The sequence below is a fragment of the Cebidichthys violaceus genome, unplaced genomic scaffold (genome assembly GCF_023349555.1).
Source record: "Cebidichthys violaceus isolate CVI_PGR_0920_01 unplaced genomic scaffold, fCebVio1.0.p SCAF_14, whole genome shotgun sequence".
NCBI lineage: Eukaryota > Metazoa > Chordata > Actinopteri > Perciformes > Stichaeidae > Cebidichthys > Cebidichthys violaceus.
Window position 1 is genome coordinate 6,919,597 of NW_027176307.1, and position 16,147 is coordinate 6,935,743.

A 16,147-nucleotide genomic window follows, 5' to 3' on the forward strand; every position below is an offset into this window, starting at 1 on the left:
TGGCCATTGGTTGCAAGCTCTTATCATGTTTAAGCTTGGCCTGATGCCCTGATTTATGAAGACCTATAAGCTCCCCATAAGTTAGAGATCGGGTCAAGACCCTCAGGCAGGACCTTACTCTCTGACCCTATGTCTAGACTCAACACAAAAGGTCCCAAAGCACTTCTTCATCATCCTGCAGGACGTAGATGAGCTCAATTTGATTTGATACACTTATTTTTAATCATCTTGATTTATTCTTTGGATTATTTTTCTTGCCACATTAATCTTCTTTTTATGCATTCTATTAGGTTGTTTTTTATATTTTCTTCTTGTAGCTCTTTGTAAGTACTGTTTTTTCGATTAGTATTATGTAACAGCGAGAACACTTATCATCACTAGTGGAAGGCTACCAGAGGATAAAAATAGTGCTATATAGTCAATGTTAAGCAATGAGAGTGAAAGAGTAGAAGTGTATCCTTTTGGAAAAGGAATTGTCAAGTCAAGAATGCACAGTAACAAAGTGTGTGTAGCAAATATACAGGTTCTGGATCAATGGCCGTTTTGGCCACACCTGGGTACCATTACGTAATGGGATGGAGCCCCCTCCTCCATTTTCTGACACAACATATATATGACCTGTCAAATGTTTTACAGTATATAGTCTACACTGTATGTAATAGCCCAGTATACTGTAATATTAAAATCATTATGAATTATTAACAGTATGCACACTAACATAAGCCTGTGTTCAGTTGTATGATATACAGAAACTAAATAGCTTAAAATTGGAAGTGCAACAGAACATTTTCAAGTGGCAGGGTATTTTATTTGAGAGCAGAGCACTGCTGATGTCTCCAGTGATCCTCCTAACCTCTTTGACGCCTGACAAGGGTTCAAAACCGAGGACAGGTCCCTGGGATTAGGACTGCTGCAGCAAAAGGCAAAATGGATGGGCGCTGTCCAAGGTTCTGAAGCCTGGACAGCGCTGGAATTGTGCATGTTGGTTAAGAAGTTAAGAAGTGCTGCGGTGCTGGCCAAGGTGCTGAACTCTTGAAACTAGCGCAATGTGAACAAATCTGGATTTTGTACTATATATACATAGACACATTTTCACTCTGCAATCTCTTTTAGACATTTTTGGAAGCTACTATACTAAATTCTCAGATTGAGCAGAGGCGGTTCCCGGGGAAGGAAATGCCTTTAGACGTTAACTATAAACGCCTATCTAAGAATAAGGAAGAAAGATGTTTTCGTTATTATTAATTTGTCCTGAGGGGCTATTTTCCATTTATTCTCTCTCCAATTTAAATGATTACTTCCCCACTGCTCAGAGTACGGTGGAGAAGGCGGGTCAGAGCGTCAGTGTGGGAGAAATCCAGGGGCCCATCATCAGTTGCGCTGAGTGAGCCGAGCTGAGAGATGCGCGTTCACTGAGCCGGGGAAGGAGGACCGCTGCCTTTCCCTGCACCGCGCCTCACTTATAATAACCTCCTCATCACCAGCATCAGCATCTCGCTGCCTTGAGCAGACTGTAATTCAAAATACGACGGTTTTTGGATGGAATTTAGCGTTGGATTGTTCTAATTTGCTCTATTTATACATAGGCTTTATCCGTCCGGAATCGTCTCTCTGCACGAAAAGGTAGGAGCAGATTAAAACTGAAAAGCTTTCCGTTGTTTATTGTTTTTATCCCGTTTTGTCCATCACGCATTAGATGTTCTGTAAATGTACTCATTTTGTGGGATTCTGAAGTTTTTCTCTAAGAAATTCCCCTTTTTTTCCTGTGAATCTGATGTGGAATTGGTGAGTTTGGGCTGAGGTAGGGATTTAAGCGCAATGGGATGGCTTGGGTGGTTAGTTTCAAAGCTCTCCCCCGCAGTTTAACCATAGAGGAGCGGGGTGATTAGTGGACATTCACACCTCAAGAGACCACGTAGACGTATCACCGCTGAAATTGTGACAAATATATTAGTGATGAATGAGTGAAGAGCGCTGTGACGGAAAGTTTCAGCTCGCTGAGTCGCGTCTCTCTTAGGGACAACTCTGTAACCAACCAACCTTAAACACTAAAGCAGAAACTAACTTCTTACGATTTACAAATGATTCCTTACGAATATAAACATGATTCCTGATCACATGTCGCTTCATAATTTTCTGGGCATGGGGCTTGTAAACCCCTGAGCAACAGCCAGACTGCCACCGTGCGAGAAGCAGAGGGAAAGCTGAGCGCGGCTGGAAAATGTATAGCACGCTGTTTTATTCCTCCGTGCAGGGCTGCGGGTCGCATTTCCAGTATGTTTAAAGCACTTTACTTTCAGTTGAAGATTTAAAATATTCCACAATCTGATCAAATTGATGACAAATAACAACGTTGGCTTTTGCACTCATTGTGTGAAAGCATGTGGGATTGAAAGATCCAACAATAGAGACTGTATGACAAGCCTCCTGCCAGAATGTCTTTCTGCTTATACTGCAGAGTTGACAGTGACCTCGTGTCCAGCTTTATGTTTCTCAGATGATTGTTATTCAGTAAAATAATATTGCATGTAAATAAATTGACATCATTCAGCTTTCATATTGTAAGCTGTGAGCTGCTCATTATTAAAGCATGTATGGTTGAAAGACTATTTCTTTAAGAGTATAATCTGATTGTTGCACCAATGTTCATTGAGTGAGTTACAGGAGGATCTATTTTAATGTGTGAATTCACTCCACGACGATAAAAGGCCTGGCTGCGCAACATTGTGCTGGTAAATAAGTTTAATTTGTCACGACTAACGATCTGATTGGGATTTGTGTGGTTTGAATGATTTTGAGATATAGTTACATAAATACATAAATAAGCATTTCCAAACATGAATGGAAATGCTGAAATATAAAATTATGTTTTTTTGTTTTTTTTGCTGGTGACCGCTTGGTGCTCCCCAAAGGCCCCCAGGTGGTCCCTGAACCTCACTTTTTCTAACCAGTAGACTAGCAGGTCCGGACACACGCTTGTCTGTTGTGACTGATGTCGGATCAAATCGTTACTCCGGGCTGAAGCTTGCGATAGACAGGGAGCACAGCGGGAGTAGAGGGTCTCCAGTGATGGGGCCGGGGCTGCCTTACAGAACATGCCAATAACCCCGCAGCAGCGAACGTGGATGCATCATTTATGGCCAGTCAGTGACGGTGTCCCGTGCAGGTCATCTCATATCCTGCTCTATTTAATAATTCAACGAGTATTTGTATCCCGGAAAATATGTGTTTATTCTAGCATACTTAAAACTATTAAGAACAAGAGCTAACGTTAGTTACGTTACTGCTGCGGGTCGAAGACGCTAAGGTAGAAGTATCTTTCGCATTTGAAATGCGTGGCCTACTATTTTAATTAGCAGAGAAAAACAAGCTTCTGATAATGATAGTGAAACACACGTAACGTCAGCTAAACGTTGGCCTAAAGTTACCTTAGTAACGTTAGTCAAAAATAGCTTCTTATTTGCCGTTTAGACTCTCCAGTGTGCTAAGGGGTTAGCTAAAGGGCATGTGTCATAAAAAGCCTGTGGAAAAAGTGTCAGCAAAATATTTTACTTTTTACCACATAAGCTTGATTTAGCTTAGCCTACAGGCTAGCTAGCAGGTGGACATTTGTTTTAAGTTAGATACTTTATGGTATGAATATTGATCTGGCTTTAAGCTAGTCAAATGTCAAGTAATTGACATTGACATTGACAATATTAGCCACGTTATAGCCGACTGGGAGTGAACATGTTAGCATTGTTAGCATTCCCTGCCTCACTGGGACACTTGATGCCTCAGTTAGGCAATGCACACAATACGTTGTGTAAGTTGAATGGGGCCAGACTGGAGTCTCAGGTTTCATGGGCATATCAAGCTTTGCTTATTGACGGACACACACCGCACACAGCTCTATAATTGGTGGTTCGGATTGACATAGCTGCGTTCAGGGTTGTTTTCACCACACAGAACCTTCTAACCTCTCTGCTGTCTCACAGAGTCACTCTTAAGACAAAGACAATGATCCAGCCAGGCAACCCGGTGCTGTCAGAGAGACACACACATGCACACTCCTCCCAGGGACAGATATGCGTGCACACGCGGTGCATTAGCATAGGTATCAGTTACTAGAATTCAATAGCTCGCCTGCTGCTGCAAGATTAACTATTCAGGGCAGGTGGTTAAAGGCCCTATTGTGTTGCATGGTTCTGTGCTACTGTCATGATTATACAATGCGTTTGTCTGGTAGGCAGCCCACTGCCAAAACAATTGCAAGGGCAAAGGGCTGGAAGAGTACACACACATATAAGGTTTCTCCATGTGAACCCTTTCTAGCTCTGCTGAGCAAATTTAAACAGAACTGAATGAGTACAGGTGTAGCAAGCAATGGCCAGTGAGTAATACCAGTGTCATCCCAGATTTGGTGATGGAAATAATTTGAATATGCATTCACTGGTGGAAGAAAATTAAAAAAAAATGTTGGTGATGGGATTCGCATATGAAGTGGTCCCATCCTAACATCTTTCCGAATAGCTGTTTATGATTGTAATCCCCCAAAGACATGCAAATGAGAGAGAGAGTGGCGGTGGATAATTAGTCATATTTATCAGGATCCCAGCGGACCCTTACAGATAGCAGGCTAACGTTTGAGGGCTTAACACATGTTCCGGCTCACCTCAATGGATTTTCACTCATCACATAATCAGCAACAACAGTCTAGTTCTTCTGGAAAAAATCTGTACCACCATATGAGAATTTGACTGTTAAATGAAGGCTTTAAAACTCTGAACCATTATTTGAGTTCATCTTCAAATAAAATGGTTAATTGGTAGAGCTGGAACCTTGCATAAAATGCTCGTAAACCTTTAATGGGCGATATTAGTGGTTATTTAGTTGTATTTATTGGCCACATGGAGAGTCATTGAGTGGTGCTCTCAATATCCTCTAAGAGCTTGATGTGCCTCATAGTCATGATTTTGTTTAAATGCAAGGGGCCGCTGTATATTTCACTTAACTTGTTGGCACGAAAGCTTGAACTGCTTTCGCTATTCTTTTTTGGATAACTATTAATTTGAACTGACTGAATTACACTAATATATGCTAATATAATGTAACAAGACTCAAATTTACATCAGAGTTGAATCAACGCCTCTCTCACAGTCAAAATGAAACATTTGAATTTCACAAATGGTTAATGGTTGTGGCGCTATAGCATTAGATTAGGGCAATATATATATTTTTGTATCTTGTATCTTAAGTTTGTATGTATTAAATATTAGTGAACCACATCACTTACTTTATTTGCAGCTGGCTCCTTTGTCATGCCAATTGACATTGACAAACATACATTTTTACTGAAAGTGATCTTTTTTTTTTGTTCTGCAGTTCTGTCAAAGGTGTGTCCTAAGGTGGAGGCCAAACCATGGGGCACGGAACTGGACCAACCATGAAGGTCATGGGCTTCAATCCAGGAAGTCGCCTGAAAGACAAATCACAAGACGTAGCTCTGAACCACTGACAAAACACACCGTCACCACCACCTTAGCACTGTCACCTGTCCACTTTGTGGGGAAATTGGGTATTTTTCAGTATATCTCTGCATAGACTTGCCTGAGAAGATTACATTCTGTCCATTATCAACATTAGATCTGCCTAAAAAACAACGGATATTGCATTCTGCACTTGACTGTAAAATTATCTATGTGGAATATAACATTCAGCAGATAAATCCTGGATCGCACCCAGAACCAGATGTAATTACCACTCTAAGGATCTGTCCTGAGCTCTGTCCCTCTTCCGGTGTATCCTGTTATTCTCTACGATGAATCCCAACAGCCTACCTGGTCATGTCCTCTTGCTGCTGAGTACCATGCTGGGCCTGAGCGTAGGCTTGGAGTTTACTGGCTCTGGAGGTCAGTGGGCTCGCTACCTGCGCTGGGACGCCAGCTCCAGAAGTGACCTGACATTTCATTTCAAAACTTCAGAATCGGAGGGCCTGCTGCTCTACTTCGACGACGGCGGCGTTTGTGACTTTCTGCTTCTCACTGTATCCAAGGGTAAGCTGCAGCTTCGCGTCAGCATCGACTGTGCTGAGACCACCATCACCTCTGACAAGATGGTCAATGACAGCCGCTGGCACTTTGCTGCCATCAACAGGAACAATTTGCAGACTGGCTTGGCCGTGGATGGCCAAACCAAGACGGCAGAGGTGCGGCCCGAGAGACGGTTTATGAATATCGTTAGTGACCTCTTCCTCGGAGGACTCCCGGGGGACATCCGCAAATCTGCCATCAACTTGCCCTCTGTCCGTGAAATACCACCATTCAAGGGAATTATCACAGACCTCATTTATGGGAGTAAGCTGCCCACGCTCATCAATAGTCAGAAAGTACGTTTGGAGATGATGGGCCTTTGCACGGAGAACCCCTGTGAGAATGGCGGGATCTGCTCTCTGGCAGATGGAGAACCCTACTGTGACTGCTCCAAAACGGGATATGTAGGTCGATTCTGCACTGAAGGTAAGAGGGCTGGCTCCAGAGCTTTCTGTGTCAAGCGCTGAATATTGATTCAAATCTTTGTAAAACATTCACAGGGACTCCTTTCAAATTTAACTGACTCAACAGCAAGTTCACTGTCTGCCTCCAGGTGTGCAATAAACATTTTATAGTTGCCCCTGATATTTTCCCTTATGGGCCAGATGTATATTGTTAAAATCCATAATTTCTCAGTGTAATCGGCCTTTAGGCGTCTGTATTTGGCTGCCCCATGAATCTCAATACAGACTGCTAAAGTTGTGTGCGCTGATTGCAATGTAGCATTTTACACTACACTAATTTATTTGAAGCACGGGCAGCTATACTCCCATGTGTTTGAATACAGTTTACACTAGACGTAGAATCAGTATATTTTTTGTGGGGAGTTGCTCTGGCAGCTTCTTTTGGAAAGTCTTCGTATTTCATGTGGGACTTAAATTGAAGGTGATGTGCTCAGCATTTCCTCTGCCTTCACAGTTATTACTTTAGATGAGGAAGCGCTGGATATGGTATTAGCTGATATGACTAAAATTACAACACTCAGTTCTCTTTTCTCCGTTTAATGTATTCAGCTCTTGCAAGGTGGTGCAGGGACCTGAAGGTACACACAGTGTTTTGATGAGAGACAACTTCATCTATTTTTCCTCTGCTTCTGTGCCAAGGTCATCTCTTTTTGTGGAAGTGTAATGAGATGCAGCTCTTTGACAATGTTCTCTTCTATCTCCAAACCAAGATATAGGCATACTAAGTTGTTTTTTCTCAGCTAATAGTTATGTATACTCTCAAATGGCCAATTGACAGTGATATAATACTGGACCCCTTTTTATAAGTTGCCACTGGCCCTTCCCTCCCTCTTCAGGAAATATAAAATAATTTTTCCTTCTACGGTACAGTGCACTACTTTGTCTGGCCCTGCTACTGCTTAATGGCTGCCTAATGTTAAAACCTGCATCTTTCAAAACACAATGCTTAAAGCCAAGAGAAACTTGGTACTGCATCTTCCACATCATAAAGAAAAAAATATCTGTTTTCCTTATTTAGACCAGTAATCCAGAGAATACACAATTTCACTATAATCTGACATGCTTAACTCTTTTTTCCATGTGTATGGACTGTAAAAGATAACTTTGTGTTAACAGACCCATGTCAAATTTCCTCCACTGCTGACCCACTTCCTGCATGTCTAAATCACACTGACATGGCAAAGGGATGACTCCATTTTGCTAAAAGTCAGGGGAATGCTCACTGAATCTGATGGCACTGTTTGCAAGCTATTTTAAACTGTGTCTGATACATTTATATGCTATAATTTCTCACCACCATAGCATGCATTTAGAATAAGCATTTTCAGATCTTCGTGCCGAGGTCGTGCTGTGTTTGGTTTCATAATATGTCCCATCATTTGCTGCTCAAACGAAGCTGTTTGAAGCTTAAATCCCAAGCGCTAGCCTGTGGCATTGTTCAGGGCAGCACGCAATGTGCTGGTTGCAGAGCAGTCAAGCGGACGGACTGGACATGCCCCCCTTTCGCTTCATCCCATTTGCTCATTGCTGCTGTCGAACAGTCGATGAAGAAGGAGGAGGTGGTCCATTTGTCTGATAGCTGACGGGAGCCATGAAATCCTCTTGCTAAAACAACCAAGAGCTTAAAAGTGCGCAGATGACTCGAACAGATAGCATGGACAGCAAAAGAGATGGTCCCATGTCAGCCCCAGGGCAGAGCAAGTGCGACCAGTGACTTCACCACAGACCTGTTGTCCCCCAAGTTGTCCCTGGAGGCTTATCTACCCTCGGTCTGTCTTTCCCTCTCGCGCACACGTCTATCTGCACACCTTTTCTCCATCTTCTTTTCTTCTCAAGCAATTAAAGAGCGACGCAGGAAGGCTAGTCATGTTCGTTCCCCGGCTGATCTGACTGCTGCTCTTTCCTGCCTCTCCATTAACTGATGTGGCTGATTGTTGTTGATTATGCCACAGAGACGGGGAACCATAATTAGGAGGATAATGAGAACAGATATTGCTAATTTGCCTGGAAAATGCTTGCACAAACACCACCGTCAACGCAAACTGTCTAATGGCAAACTAGTGCAGTTTTTTTTTATTGTTATGTCCACATGTCTACAAGTGTCATAATACTTGTTGTTCAAGCTACCCTCAAGCACCTGATGTTTCCAGTAGATATTCAGAACAATCAAACTTTCACCATTTGGTTGCAGTTAGGCGAACAATTGCTTTGCACACCTGTCTTTGTCGGCATACTGTTTGATTATGCAGTATATAAATGAGCAATGAAAGCAATCTGTCAAACCTGTGAATATTTATATGTTACATTATCGGGTTGCATGGCCCGGGCCGTGCATGCACACACTCAGACACATTTAAAGGCGTGCACGCAAGCTCACAACGCAACAAGGCCCTGCAGCTGCTTGTTAAAACGGGCAGATGGCTAACTGACTGAGTGGACTGGGCCTTGGAAGCATTTTGCCAGCTGCAATCCTAATAGTAGCCTGCTAGCCCACTGGCCTAGAAGGGAAATAGTGGGCAGAATTAACATGTGAGATGAGAGATGAGCAAAAAGGATGTGGAAGAAGGCTGTTTGTGTCACTTGTGCTAAAAGACATCCATATTCCTACACTGTCTGCACGTTTGTGGTGTGCATACTTGCGTCATGGGATAGCTACAGCTGAAGCATCATTATTTCACCACCGTGATAATCATGAGGCAGTCCTGTCTCTCTCTGAGCTCCGAACCGTCCAGCTCGGCTAGCAGCTTAGCACCACAAACTGTTGGCCATAAAACACATGTTCATTCTCTCCTCCCTTGTGGATCAGGACGTATCAGTGTGCCTAACTGTGTCAGGGCAGTGAGCTGAAATTAGACACCACTCACCACTCGCTCTCAACACGTGTCGACTTTGGCAGGCAAATCTGCCGCTTTAGCTTCGGCCCTTAGACCTGATAACTCTTAAGCTACTTCTTTAATATTAACCTGATTCAGCTCCTGTTATTAGCTGTGCACATATCAATATCTTTTGGGTAATGATCTGGATATTGTCTCTCATTCTGTTCAATCCATTTAATGGGAGTGACATTATGAAGTCCCCATGAATACCGTAGGGTTTTCCAGTTACAATGAGATATGCATAAGGTCAAGGTTATTAAGAGCTACACTGGATAGTTTAATGAATGTGTAGAACGATCTCTTCTGTCGCAATCCCACATCCTGCATTTGTAATGAACAATTTAAAGCCCCGTTCAAAAAATCCACTGGTTTGAAGGAAGGCTAGTAATTGAAGGCTAGGGCAAGCAAACTGTTAAGCAAGTGCTAAAATGGTGCCTTCAGGCTTAGCTTTGGGGATTAATAAACAGACACGGAAAAAAAATGACAGTTACAATAATCTTACTATAAAAAGTAGGTCAGGGGGAAAAAAAGGGAAAAAAATGGTGCAGGGACTTGCCTGCTTCCAGTGCAGAGGGCATTTGTGTCTAGTGCCCAAGCTGAAAATGATGTTTGGATTTGAGTGGTGAAGCTGCTGGTAAAATAGAGCAGGGGATTACGCCTGGACCACATGTCCTCAACAGCACATTGGTTTGTTCTGGGCGCTGTCGCATCAAGAGAAAGGGTTTTATCTGCGCACAACACGCAAACATGTACGAACAAATGCACTCCTATCGAGCACAAGCATTTGCATAGTCAGTAAAAACATACACGCTTGCTCATTCAAGCACATATACGTTCAGGGGTCCTGAGTCCCTCAGTTCTTTAGAGTGGACACTGCGCCGCTGCCCATCAGCTAGCCACTGTCTCCCATCCCCCCACTTCCATGCTTTGTCCTTCCCTTTCCTCTCCCAATGTCATCCTTCGCATGTGGCAGGAGAAGTAGCAGCCATTTTGGACTCCCCAAAGAAGGCAAGAAAAAAACACACAGTATACAGCACTTGTCTCTCTGCTCCTCCTCTCAAATGATACTTATGTCCTCTGTTGAGTTTGTTAAACGCAACATTTTACAAGGACTTAATCAGAGAGGTAACAGTTACATCCAGGCTGGGCCTCTGTAGCCTGGGCCAACATCAAAGCACAACACTAAGTCAAACCAATATCAGATATTATGTATTAGAGCTGACACTTTGAAATGTCTAAAGTTGTCTGTCTTGATTAAGACTTGTTTAATATTTTCTTGTCAGTCCTTGATGCTCTCGAGGGGCTCTGATTACAGAAATCTTTCAATATTAATTTTAGGCCACAGCAGCAGGTTTGAGACTAAAGAGGTAGGATGCAGGATAAAAGCTCAACACAAAGCCACAGATACAACTGAGACTTCATCCACAGAGTGATCTGTCGTGTGCCCTAAATCACACTAGCATGTTTTATACCCCCAAGATCCTGGTGAGGAAGCTTCTCGCGAGGGATGAAGTTAAATGTGTTGCTTATTTGTTTGGCCATGCCATACTGTGAACTGCAGGAATCCCACAGTGAGCATTCCTCTGAGAGACCACAACGGGGTGTGTTGAATTTGGGTCAACAGTCAGAGGTGGGGGGGTGGAGGAGAATGACATGGATCTGAGAAGGAGCATCCCAACATCCACAAACCTCACAACACCATAAATCCTCATGGATTTATGTCTCTTATCTATGTGTTTGAGGCCCTCTGTGTGATATAAATTGCAGAATATTATGCTACTGTCACAATATTCAAAATGTGAAAGAGTTGTTTGCCAAAGGTGTAATGTCAATCTGATTCCCTGAGAGGACGGGACAGATGAAATGTTATGGGTTTCTCTCCACAGGGATTTACAGTGAAGTAGTTGTTTTTGATCAGGCATGTCAAGGGACACCTCTTTGGTCCTTACATGGAGCACAATGCTTAGAAGTGTGTTGTGTTTTGCATGTTTAGATCTACATGCAAAAGAGCTTTGAGTGTGTTGTTAATGAGGGACTTCTCTTTGCTTTCTCTCCTTTCCTGTGACACCTCCACAGCAGTCCAGAGAAAACCAGGTGAGTCTCAAGGAGTCGTCATAGTTTACCTTATAAAAGGATGTAGGCTAATCTAAAACATGTTTTTGCATTCATGCAGAGTACCAGTAATCAAGTTATATAATTCATAATTGACATTTATTCAGTAAACAACTTGCAGAGCTATTTTATATTCACATAGTGTGTTGCTCTCTTTATTCTTTATTAGTGACTTGTCTGTTTCAACAGAAAGCTTTCAGAAGCACTTGGGAAAGCTTTGCTTTAAGTGTGGTAGCCATGGTTTGCCATCACGCAAACCATGATGACAATACAACTGTAGTATTGGTGTGCTGTTCTCAAAATTTCTCTATCCCTCTTTGTTTGAATGTTTCTCCTCAAGGCCTCGCACACCTGAAGGCAGAGCAAGGTACTCTCTTCTTTTTCTTCATGAAGCGCTGCGGTTTTGTTTTTTGTTAACTCTCCGCCTGGCTTGGTTTTGGGGCATAATTTGATGCTGTGTGTGTCTTCACTACTTGTCCGTGTGCATTTGTGTGTTGCAATGCTCCCATCGTTGCTGCAGAGAAGGGGGAGGGTGTGTGTGTGTGTGTGTGTGTGTGTGTGTGTGTGTGTGTGTGTTGGTGGGGAGGGGCGCATGGCAGCATGGCATGTTCCTCATCTCACCTTCGTCTGTCTCTCTCTCTGCGCTTCTGTGTCTCCTCACCCTCGCTTCACCCAGGTTTCTGTGTATTACATAAATGTGTACTGTTCTCAGTTCCACAGCTAACATGCAGTGACACACTCCACTGTTCCTGCTCGACCTCTGCAGCGACATTGTGAGGGAGGGGGGAGGATGAAAAGCAGGAGGGTGGATAAGGAAATCACTGGAATTAGGGGAGACAGCTTAGAGGAAGAAGAAGAAGAGGTGTATGGGAGTTAGAGAGGGGAAAACAGGAAAACAAGGAACAAAAAGTGTCCCTTTATAAACTATAGCCAGTATATTTCTCTAATTGTAACCAAGTGTTATATATATACCCCTTCACCTTACTTTATTTGCCTTAACCATCTTTTCCCATGCTATACCACACTGTAGTCACCATGTGCCTAGACAAAAATTATTTTCAGATTAAATGTATATATAGTATATAGCCAAGTAATTAACATTTTAGTTCTGAGCTTGTTGAGGACTTCTTATCTAAATTTGCATAAACGTTACGAATCAGATGTCATTCTTGGCCTTGGAAACTGCAGTTAACAAATGAGTCATTAGTTTCAACATTGGAAGTTGAAGATCACTGAACGTAATCCTTTGCAGTATAATCTTTCCTGGCCAAAGGGAACAGAGGCGTTGTAGAGGCAGCCTGTGTTCGGGCTCGGTACTCCAGGATTCATAACAGAGAAAGTTTCCATAGAATCTCCAACGTCTCTGGATTTACCTGCAAATATGAAGTAAATCCCTGCGTTCAACTTTGAACTTGAATAAACTGTCTTGACACTGCTGACCTTTGAGTCCAAAAAAGCTTTTCTATTAACTGTGTTTGAGCTTTCCTTTTCATAACAAACAAAACTAGCCTCAGCCAAAGAACGCTACTGCTCGACCCTCAAGTAGCACCAAGCGTCAAGTCTCTTATTTGAAGAGAAATGAATCTTTCTGGTGTGACCTTAGATAAAGATAAAGAAAATAAACATGCTAAAATTTTGAAGTGTCAGTTGTCTGCTGCCCTTCTCCCATTTCTCCACCATTTGCATGATTGTCAACATTTTGCATGAAAGTGTCAGCTGGCAGTGTGCAGGCTCACTCTAGACTAACAGAAACTTATCCCCACTTTTTGCTGTCTTTCTCTGGTGCGCTCATCGGGATGACACTCTTCCCTCTTTTATCTCTTCGGATCCTTTCTCCTCTCCAAAAACTGTAGGTAGAAACAAAGGTACAGCAATCTCTTTTTTTCCCACTTTACTCTTATCTGCGCTGAAAGAGTCATGTGTGTGTGTGTGTGTGTTTTGAGTTTGTGCTGCCACTGATTAATCATTCATTATGTGTGTTCATTAAATGTGTGCATATGCTCGTCCGTGTGTTTGAGAGAGAAAGCGAAAATCAGGGGACTCGGATGCTTTCCAGCTAGCGAGCGCCCACATTCACTGCATGAAGGAATGAAGGATGAACGATTGAGTTGAATAATAACGGTGTCAGTGCTGACACTAGACTACTGTAAGTGTTTTTCACTTGACTATTATTTTGCTAATATGAAATGATGAGAGTAAGCTCGATGATGGGTTATTCAGTGTCTTTGCAAAGAGTAAATATGAATGATAAACTGTCTATGTGAAGATGAGGCGTATATGCTTTTATTTGTAGACATACAAGCATTTGTGTGTGTGCCTAAGTGCTTAACTGGATGTGACAGTTTTGTGTCTGTTGAAAAGGAGCTGATTGGTGAATTTGACCCGACATTTGGCTCCATGTGAATGAGGCCATAGCAGTGGTCTCTGTATATTGCAATCATGCAGAGAATAGCCTCATTATTAATTTATCAAAGCCATGTGATACACTGTGTGCGGCCATGTGTGTTGTGTGTGTGTGTGTGTGTGTGTGTGTGCGTGTGTGTGTGTGTGTGTGTGTGCTTCCCTTGGCTAGCTGGAGGAAAACTGTGGATTATGATCACCCGGTTTGATTGATATCACTTTAATTGACTGAAACGTGACTGCAATGAGACTGGCTACAATGGTGTGTGTTTGAGTTGCCCGTGTTCACTATATTGAACATGTGACCGCTCCCTAAGCCCCTCCCCCTTAGTTACTGTTGCTACCCCTGTCAAGCTTGTTGTCCTTGCATAATGCTGTTACAACAACAGGCCTGATTTAACACAAAATTCTCAGTTATTTTTTTAACAAGCAATCGTTGATTTACCTGAAATGACAGATTGTATTAGCTCTTGATATCTAATTGAGCTAACGTTAGCTGCTGCGTTGCTTTAAAAGCTGTCTCTGGCTAAGTATTTAATGTTGACTCCTTTTTAACAAGAGTCTTGTAACAGGGGTCTTACATGCACACTTGATGGCTTCATACATGATCTCATGGTAAAAGACATTCTCAGGTGATCCATGTAGCATTTTATCACAACCTCACAAGCTAACGTAGTGTGATGTCCTCCATGACATTGAAAGCCACACTGGGTTACCACTGGTAACCCAGGTTGTAAAATAGTTACTTACGCTTTTTTTGATGTTTGTTTGGTGAATGCAAAAAAAATGACACCACCCTCCAAACTGTATAGATCTTACTACAGTCTTAGGCACATCGCTTCTTCATGTGAAGAAATCCAAAGCTTGGCAAGTCTGCCTAATTACATTAGACAAGCTCTGATTGGACAATCGCTGCTCAGGTAAAGGGCTCAGGGAATGCTCAATGAGATCATCTGTCTTGATTGATATCATGTAAATGTTACTTCTCACTGAAAGGTGATGTGTGTGAGTTGATGTCTTCAATATTGTGAACAGTTGGCTCATCATCAGACCCTGCACTGTATTCTTTCTATGGATGGGGTAGAAATTCCCTTACACTTGCATCAGTAAATTAGGTAGTGGTCGATCAGTGTGTGGTGAACGGCCCCACAGAGATTCAGTTGTTAGCACTGTTACATAACAGAAGAAGAAGAAGGACCCAGGTTTGATGCACTTCTCTGGTCCTTTTTATGTGGATTCCATGGGGGTTTCCTCTGGGTTTTCCAGTTTCCTCTAACTGCCCAAAGACATGCAAGTCAGATGGTCTAGGGACTGGGGACACCTATGGGGAATTACCCATATGTGTAAGTGGGAATGATTGTCTCTGTGTAACCCTGCAGTGATCTTTGGATAGGCTCCAGACTGTAATTATGTTAAGAAAGATGATTCTGGAACATATACATGTAACCAAGGTGACATAAGCTATGACATGACTAATTATTTAGAAATACTGGGATCATGATGTTTAAAATGAGAATGTTCCTTACCGCAGGTCCCTGTGCTATTAAATTCATGTCTCTGCTGTTGTGTGTGTGTATGTACTGTAAATGGCACAGTGGCCAGAGGTCACAGTAAGTGTGAGGCTGGGGAGAACAGACTAGAGAATAGACCCGAGAGGAGTAACTCGAGAGACTGAGGGAGGGGGCTGAAGGCAAAAGAAAGAAAAAAAGAAGGAAAAAGGATAGTGCTGAAGATGTGGTTCCCAGGGGAGCGTGTCAGTGTTGCGAAGCCACATATTTTTATTGAGAAATATGGAGCACCTTGTCTTCCTTGTACTCAAATCTGGGACTGATGCCGCATGAACCCTGAGCCATCTATCAAGAAAATTGTAGTCCCTTGCAATCAGCCAGGCCCTGATTGTTCTTGGCTCAGAGATGCAACTTATTTTGATGCATAGCTTTGACGATATAGCAAACTTTTTATAAGCCATGGCAATGGACCAAGGACTGTGCTCCAGTTAGCAGCGTTGCTCCAGTTAGCAACTTTCTGCACTTCAACCTGCATATATGTACAGTATATTCCACTTCACAGATGTTTTTGAGATGCGTTCACCTGGTTGCAAATTAAATGATCTCATTCACCGAATATGACCGAATACAACAGACTATGAGGCAGCCTTTATGTGAAATAAATGTACCAATCAAAAACCCAGTTACACTTCCAAATGTTATCACCTGTGTCATCC

The 16,147-nt window shown here is 42.6% G+C and overlaps 1 protein-coding gene across 7 annotated transcripts in view; it reads left to right on the forward strand.

Annotated features, from left to right (window-relative positions):
* The first annotated feature begins 1,402 nt into the window (after window positions 1–1,402).
* nrxn3b (neurexin 3b) overlaps window positions 1,403–16,147 on the forward strand; it is a 273,391-nt gene continuing 258,646 nt past the window's right edge. For all 7 annotated transcript variants that reach the window (XM_068708636.1, XM_068708639.1, XM_068708638.1 and 4 more), the window contains exons 1-4: window positions 1,403–1,623; window positions 5,365–6,497; window positions 11,488–11,505; window positions 11,864–11,890. In XM_068708636.1, the coding sequence (XP_068564737.1) occupies window positions 5,801–6,497; window positions 11,488–11,505; window positions 11,864–11,890 (742 nt within the window). In that variant the 5' untranslated portion in view covers window positions 1,403–1,623; window positions 5,365–5,800. The remainder of the gene's footprint in view (window positions 1,624–5,364; window positions 6,498–11,487; window positions 11,506–11,863; window positions 11,891–16,147) is intronic.